General features: G+C 32.6%; 2 protein-coding genes across 2 annotated transcripts; one reads left to right on the forward strand and one right to left on the reverse strand.

The window, feature by feature from the left end:
* Positions 1-781: 781 nt before the first annotated feature.
* On the forward strand, positions 782-2,997 carry LOC145098046 (ras-related protein Rab7-like). The gene is made up of 6 exons (XM_079035731.1): positions 782-791; positions 1,492-1,558; positions 2,082-2,181; positions 2,454-2,600; positions 2,709-2,789; positions 2,944-2,997. The coding sequence occupies exons 1-6, from the start codon at positions 782-784 to the stop codon at positions 2,995-2,997; spliced, it is 459 nt and encodes a 152-aa protein (XP_078891857.1).
* Positions 2,998-5,117: 2,120 nt separating this feature from the next.
* Positions 5,118-8,272, reverse strand: LOC145098047 (uncharacterized). Its single transcript, XM_079035732.1, has 4 exons — positions 8,126-8,272; positions 7,341-8,025; positions 6,753-7,231; positions 5,118-5,237 (listed from the first exon to the last, which is right to left on the reverse strand). Exons 1-4 carry the CDS (start codon positions 8,270-8,272, stop codon positions 5,118-5,120), a joined length of 1,431 nt encoding a protein of 476 aa, XP_078891858.1.
* Positions 8,273-8,844: the final 572 nt, after the last annotated feature.

Here is an 8,844-nt window from a genome sequence, read left to right on the forward strand (position 1 = left end):
GAAGCCTCCTCAATCAGTCTGTTGCTATCCTAAACCTGCTGAAGTGATCCAGAAGATTTGTTCTTTCTGATGTTCTCTCTGAAGATTCTCAAGCTGAAAGCGCTATCTTTCAAGAATCAATACGTCAAGCCTCCTCACCCAATGTGCGTTCAATGCCAAATCTTGAAGAATTGCCCAACTGCTCAAGATGAAGTCATTCATGGAAGAATCATATGTTCATCCTGATGCTGTGAAGAAATTGAAGATAAATGTTGAAGTCAAGCTCTCAATGAATATTATCAAGAAAAGCCAGCTACTTTTTAGGGGGAGCTTGTTGGGTCAATTAAGAAAAGAAAGCTATAAACCAAGGGGGAGATTGTTGGGTAAAAAATATGGTTTATACTTTGCTTTTCTAGGAAAATGTATTTTTGTGTCTTAAACAGCTTGGTGTTTACGGCCGTAAACCCATTTACGGCCCATGTTCTCCGGCCCATGTTCCTCTTGTATATATATAGGTGTTAGGGGTGAGGAGTAGAGATTGATGAACGTGTGAGACATAGAATAGAGAGAGAGAAGAACAAATGTGTGTTAGTGTGTGTGAATCTCTTGTATCAGTATCATCATTCTATTTATCAATACATTGAGATTAATATTATTCTTCTTCTCATTCTCTTCTATTTTATCTAACATCATCCGTTTGATTGGAATTCCGCACCATCAAACGGATCTGATTGACACACAAGCTGATTGGGGACTTACAATAGTACTTCCACAGGCATGTACGAGATAAAAACCCAAATACATGAACGACAGTAAGTTATTTGTGATCAATTGTTAAAAAAAAATTATGATTTAACCAAGGTAAAGTAACCATAGAAGGAAGAGGCCAATCCTTTAACCAAAGGGTAATTTCGTCCAAAGAAACTAAAGAAGGAAGATACCAACCCCTTAACTAACTCAATTGAAAAATCTATAGATCAGATCTCAAAGTTCACTATCACCTTGAGACGTAGTGAGACATCAGGCAATAATCTCCAGCCCAACATCAGGGACACTATGGTCAATATGCATTCATTTATCAAAAACACGAGGGCACCAGGAGAGACAAGGTCTAATACGCTTTGTAGATCGAACAATTTCACGTCGCCTAGAAATAGTTTGAATGAGGGTGAAAAACAGAAAGTGTGTCATGATATTTTTTATTCACCTAATGGCAAAACAGAAAGTCCTTTAATTTCGTTTTTATTTATACTCACACAGCTGCTAACATACTATCAGATGGCTTCCTCTCAATTGAAGTTTTCACTATTTTCCCCCTATTTACAATCTTCGATGTATAGTTTTAATTGCTTGATGTTTTACTACATGAAGGCTTTTGTATCTTAATATGATTATGTCACATTCAAATGAATGCTCTTTTCTGCCTTTAGCCTGTTTAATAGAAAACAAACGAACATATGTTGATTGTGATGTTCGATTAGTCTGATTCTTGTGTTATTAAAATATTAATAGGTCAATTTGCTATTTCAGCTAGTTTTCTTTTGCCTGGATGGTTGGTATACCTGCAAACTCAATCAAGGTTAGTTGGTTAGTGGTGTTTGGTAAACATTACAATACATACACAATATCTCTTATTTCTGATGTGTACTTAAGATATTTATTATTATTATTATTATTATTATTATTATTATTATTATTATTATTATTATTATTATTATTATTTGTGATTTGCATCCCAAATATAGCAGTAAACTTACCGATCGTAATTTTACTCCCTCTGTTCATAGAAAGCTACACTACTTTGGATGTGAATCCATTTAGTCTAACCACATATTTTGGTTATACGGATCTCAAGCTTTATGAGTAAAAGATTGGGATTAGATCAGATCATTAAATGCTAATGATTTTATAATTTCAAAGATGCTCTTACCAATTCTGCATTTACTAGAACTAGGTCTGCTGTCAAAAATCAAAATTCAGCTGTGCTATTAATGTTGCCCTTAAATGGTTCTAATTTAGATATGTGAATCGAAACTTCAGTAATCTCAAAAATCAAAATGCAGTTGTCCTATTAATGTTGCCCTTAAATGGTTCTAATTTAGATATGTGAATCGAAACTTCAGTAATCAGTATAAAGCCACCATTGGAGCTGATTTCTTAACCAAAGAAGTCCAATTCGAGGATAGGCTTTTCACATTGCAGGTCTACATCATACTATCTCTTCCTCTTCCTCTTTCCATATTCATCTCATATCTTTCTTATGCAACATGCTCATTATATTTGATAATCACATTTAGTTATATCTCATTAGAACATTACATGTGTAGATGTATTCTCCATTTTGTATGATATGCTCTCTCTGTTTCTTTCCCTCTCATCATCTTTTATGATGGTAGACATGCGTCCAAAATGATCCATAATATACATTATTGTTTTAGAAACCCTAAATGGCATGATATTTTGTGTACTTTCAGATATGGGATACAGCAGGACAAGAAAGGTTTCAAACCCTTGGTGTGGCATTTTACAGAGGTGCAGATTGTTGTGTCCTTGTGTATGATGTTAATGTCAAGAAGTCATTTGATAACCTAAATAATTGGTGGGAAGAGTTTTTGATTCAGGTAATAGGTGTCACTCACTGATTCATTATAATTTACAACACACAAACACAGTCTAACACCATGATGTACATGTTATTAACTACTGAAGATTTTGTCATGATATTTCAGGCTAGCCGTTCTGACACATACAAGTTCCCATTTGTTGTATTGGGGAACAAAGTAGATGTTGATGGAGGCAATAGTCGAGTGGTAAGATGATTCTTTGTTCTTGAATCTCATCTTCTCAAAAATCCAATATTGAATCTTGATAACAGATTTGATCATGAAATATGTAAATCATTAAATTCGTGTGGTTTAGAAAACATGCATCAAGATTTTATAATCACTTTATCCTAATTTCTAGGTGTCTGAGAAGAAAGGAAGAGCATGGTGTGCTTCAGAAGGAAACATTCCATAATGCTATGTAATGTACTTTGGAAAAAAAAAAGACAGTTTAATAACTTTGTTTGGAAAAAATGAAAATATGTAAGCTCTTTTTCATGGAAAAAAAAATAAAGATGAGGTTTACTCCTAAAAAAGAAACACAACATATAAACCTCAAATTTGTTTTTTTTTTGTCCAAATAAAACCTTGCATTTTTGTATTTTTTTCGAAAAAAAACTCTCAACCTTCTAAATACTTCCAAATAAACCCTCAAGCTTTTTAGTGTTTCTCGAAAAAACCCCTCATATTCTACAATTTGTTTGGAAAATAATGAATAAAGTCAATCAGAGCATTATAAGTCCATCAACTTATTACCTCATGAAGGTTTAGACAAAGTCCTTCAACGCTATAATGGAACAATGAATCTCATGGGTTCCAAATACCATATCTGGGATCAGGTATATTTTTTTTAAAAAAAATTCACAATAATCATTATGATTTTGTCAGAATTTTTATGAAATCCAATTTCTTTTTCGTTTTGTTACAGGGTCGAAGTATGATGTTAAGATTGGGACAACTAGCAATCTTCTCAATAATACTAATGCTAGATTTGTATCGTTAATGTTATTTTACAAACTTTGCAACTTCACTTAATTCTTAGTTATGGTTTTCTTTTTTATTCATATTCATTTCCTATTTATTTTTAGAAGTCTTAATCAATGGGCGTGAAATATCTAGAATTAGTAAGCTCGAGATAAATGTAGATTATACTAACTGTAAACTTTTCTGAGCTCCAATAACATTGTTGCCCTTTACAATGCAACTCAATAAAATTTTTGCTCTTTTTCTTTTCAATTCTTAGGCATGTCCAACCCCGCAAAGCGGCGTTCTTCCCTAGTTATTTTTGAAAACACAAGTATGATATGAAAAGCAGAAACTAAAGGCCACAAGAATGAATATTGTAAAACCAAATAAAATCTTCTAAATATAAAATATAATCATATCCCAATTCCATGACAAATTATATTTAATTAAAATAATAACTATTTTAATAATGCAGGACAAACATATTGGTATTCCAAATGACAAGCATGAACAACATATACGAATGAGAAGTGGCGTTCTTGATAAACACAAAAACAACGGTTATATTGTTTGAGTTCATCACAACATTTTCCGGTTGGTGGTAAATTAGGGTCTTCTATTGCTGAAAAACAATCTGAAATATCATGAATGTTGCAATGTGTAGATTGTGGATATACTTTGCGAGGGATCAATGTGAGCATTGCCATCACAATAACAAGAAAACCAAAAGGCTTCATGATTGTTCAAAATATATCAATCAACACTAGGGAGTAAAACCAAAAAAAAATGTATATGAGTTTAAGAAATCTATGTCGGGTATTTATAGCTGTTTTAAAATGAATTTAAAGATTCAAGTATTTTAAAAATACTAAAATGTGGCATTAAATTTGACATTAATTACTTTGTTCGTCATGTATAAACTAATTAATAAGCAAACCAATCAACTAAACGGTTCAAATCCAATTAAAGATAATTTACATGTCTACTAGAAACAATTAGGAAAGTTAATTAAATAAAGGAAAAATCAATCAATGATCAAGTACCATTGAAGAATTACCATTATTCCTTTTTAGTGTGTAGATTTCAATTAATCCTTTTTAGTTTCAATGGCTTGTAATTTTGTGTGTTTGATGATATATAATGTACCCTTTTGATTGTCAAAGAATTACCATTATTACTTTTTAGTGTGTAGATTTCAGTTAATCCTTTTTAGTATCAATGGCTTGTAATTCTGTGTGTTTGATGATATATAATGTAACCTTTTGATTGTCCTAGATTGTTGTGGCTTTTTTGCAGTTTCCTACCAAAATTGGCTACCCACTCATGCAAATAATCCCCAGATACATATAATGTTTTCACTTTCAAGCATTTGATAGAATATGATGAAGCCCCTTGCTATTTTGTGATTCATGACATTCTGTTTGCAATGTCTTAATGAAACCTGATGGTGTTTATGCAAATAATTGGCACCAAGTTTAGAACTTTTGAGCAATGTGTAATCTTGTCACATACATTCAGTAGAGTTATGATCTAGACAATTCAGGCAAAAGCTTTTCATAACATATGGGTTTATAGTGGAAGCTTGATGTCAGGTGGGAAGACGAGAGCATCTGCAGCGACGAGGAGCATGGCCGACGAGGGAGTAGGGCGGACAAGAGCACGAACTGAGACGAGAGATTGTCGATTTCCCTATTTAATAAAATTTACATATTAAAAAATTTTCAATGAGGGAACATGTTTTTGACATTTTTCACCTCTTCAAAATTTTGGGGACATAAATACGGAAACGAGGGGGGAACGAAAATTAATCCGATAAAATTTATAGTGCCATATAAATGTAGGCCTGACAATGGAGCGGGTGTTGACCCTGATCCGATCCAAACCCTTAACAATTATACGGGTTTGGAGCATAGTTTTTTATTCATTTACCCGTTAACGACCCGTACCCGCTAACCCTATTATTAAAAGGGTCGGGTATGGATCATCACCTATCCGCTCCATTTATAACCCGCCCCATATAAATTTTAGAATTATAAATTTATATTTTATATTTCCTAAGTCTTACTTTAAATTCCAATCGAAAGTCCAAAGACTAAACTGGTTTTACATAGGACTCGATGACTCAACTTATAGACTTCCAGTCTTCTCCTAAGAATCATGATGTCATTTCATTTTTATTTCATCATATAATCACAAATTTCATTTATAAATCAATAAATTCATTTATCAATCGGAATAGAATTTGTAATTGCTATTCTCTGTCAATGAAATCGAGGGTCAAAAACCAATCGGAAGTAACTACAATAATGATTTTAATTCTAATCGAAAATCTTCGAGTACATAATGTGTTTTCTAAATAAACATTTGTTCTATTTAACAAATGTGATTTTATGATTTAAGTAAAATGAGTTTGATTATTCAAAAAACCTACGGGTTACGGGACGGGTTTGGATATCTGCTGATTCGGTAGATAAGGGTATGGATTTGATTATTCAAAATCCCACAGGTTATGGAGCGGGTTTAGACCGGGTTTTGGAATTTGTTAAAAGGGTTTGCATTAAGGTCGATTCGCTCCAAACCCGCCCCATTGCCAGGTCTATATAAATGGTAACTTGTTAATTGAAAAGAAAACATTTAGTGGCATTGTATGATTAGAAAAATAGCGGCATTTTATATCGTTATGCCACAATTAAAATGAATATTAGTGACATAAAATATTATGTACGATTGAATTTATTAATTTTTATAGTTGCATATGCCATATAGGGATGACAATTTGGATAATGTCGGAATTACTATCATCAAGTAAACAAATCTCGAGTGTGACATGTTTTGTTTTTCAGGCATGATCAAGAAGCTGTTGTGGACGGCTATTCAAAGACTTTAGGGCAGCCTTAAACTCACTTAAAGGAAGAGCGAATTTTACGAAAGGAGATAAAGATTGTGTATTAGTTCCTTCTTCAAAAATTCTGACTAATTTCCTTTGGTCTTGCCCTATACACGAAGAAATACGATACCATACTCAGTGGCGGAGCCAGGGTCAAACTTAAGGGGTATCCCAAATTTTTTTTTGTGTGTAATATACAATAACGAAAAAAAAATATAAACCGCAATTTCATTAGATATAAAGTTCAATTTTCATAACAAAATTACATTTTAAAGATCACCTCTTCGATCTTTCATTTTACAAAAGCGAGTAATTACATTTTCAGTCTTAACATTCTCTAGTGCTTCTTTTTCTACACTACAAATCAAAGCATCTTTCATAAAATCGTCACCTATTCTATTACGCAAATCGGTCTTCAAGAACTTCATTGCAGAAAAACACCGTTCAACGGTTACGGTTGCGACGGGCAAAATCAAAGCTAGTTTTAATAATCTATAAACCAAAGGAAAAGAGAGGTGCTTCCCGGTTTCCACCAACAAACGAGAGAGGTCGGCAATTCCCTTCAAGTTGAAAAATCTTTCATCATGGAGCAAAGAGTGATAATAGATATCAAGTTGTCCATTAAGTAGCGCCCTTTCTGAATCATCAAAATCGATTTTGTATATCTCACTTAGCTTTAACGACTTTGTTTTATCAAAAATAGAAAATGAGGCACAAGGACTCAATGCCGCCGTGTTCTCCATCAACTCCGTGCCAACTTTACTAAATCTATCCCCAAATTCTTGAATTTGCATATCTAAAATTGTGTTAAAAATCACAACTTCAAAATGATGTTGATTAGTCTTATTGGTCCTACGCTTGCGTGGGGGTAACATAATATCCCGACATGTCCACAATTTCAATACTATGTTTTTCACGAAAAGCACATACCTTCTTCCAAATTTGTGAAAACCCATCTTTTCTAAAAACTAGCAATGCTTTCTTTGTCCTTTTTACTAACGAAGCCGCTTCCAAAATACTTTGATCTTTTTTTTGAAGATGCTTTGACAAGGTATCCGTGAGACATAGAATTTCCAACATCAAGTGTAAAAGAAACACGAGATCAAGTGTCTTGAAATATGACAAAATACCCTTTGCTTGATTACGGTTAGATAAAGTAGACCCCTCCTCTTTGACATATTTAAATACCGCAACAACTTCTGCAAACAAATTCACCAAACTTACAATTGTTCTAAAATGTGAACCCCATCTAGTATCTACAGCTTGAACAAGAGAAATCTCTTGATTCAACCCTTTTCCTGTTTTTGTTTCACCAATACCAATTTCAGCTGCCACTCTATCTTTTTGCATCTCTCGTATCATATCTTTTCTCTTACAAGAACCACAAACGACAGTAACAACCAAAGCTAGTTTTTCAAAGAATTCATCAACATCATCATGTTTCTTTGCAACCGCCTCAACCACTAATTGAAGTTGGTGTGCAAAACAATGTATATAATGTGCAGAACTGTTTTCATTTAAAATCAAAGATTTCAAACCGTTGAATGCACCACTCATATTACTTGCTCCATCATAACCTTGTCCCCTCACCTATATATTTAAATAAATTAATAAAAAAAACTATAAGAAATAAAAATAAAACTAATATCATATTAAAATTTAAAGGAATAAATATTTTATGATTTCTCACCTGAGTCATACTCAAGTTATTGTTGGAAAATACGGTATCAATGGCGGCTTTAAGAGTCAAAGAAGATGTATCCAACACGTGAACAATTCCAATAAATCTTTCCTTTACAATCCCTAGTCTATCAACATATCTCAAAACTATAGCCATTTGTTTTTTTTTTTTTTTTTTGGAAATATCACTAGACTCATCAACTAAAATAGCAAACACATCTTTACCAATTTCATCACAAATAGACTTAATTATCTCTTTTGAAAAACAATCCACAATATCTTTTTGAATCGTGGGAGAAGTCAACTTTTCATTTTTTGGAGCATTTTCTAAATTAACTTTAAAAATCTTCTCATTATCTTCTCTAATCAAATATAATACTTCAATGAAAAGTCCTTTATTATTAGACTTTTCCGTCTCATCATGTCCACGAAATGGTAAAGAATTTTTCAATAAAAATCTACAACTATGGATTGTGTTTCTTGTGGTTTTGGTATTGGTTGATTAGTTTGTGGAACTTGATTATTTTCATTAGCCCTATTTTTTTTAGAAGTTCCTTCACCATTGTTGTCTCCAACATCTAAATGTCTTTTGAAAAAACTTTTAATAGCAACCTACAATAAAAAAGATATGAACTATAAACTTGATTTCAAGTTTCAACAACAATCAATAAATAACAACCTAGTAACCTACAGTCAAATTATCAATTATGAAGGTATATCAACTATAAT

Source organism: Lactuca serriola, chromosome 4, assembly GCF_051521515.1.
Source record: "Lactuca serriola cultivar US96UC23 chromosome 4, Lser_US96UC23_V15, whole genome shotgun sequence".
Lineage (NCBI taxonomy): Eukaryota > Viridiplantae > Streptophyta > Magnoliopsida > Asterales > Asteraceae > Lactuca > Lactuca serriola.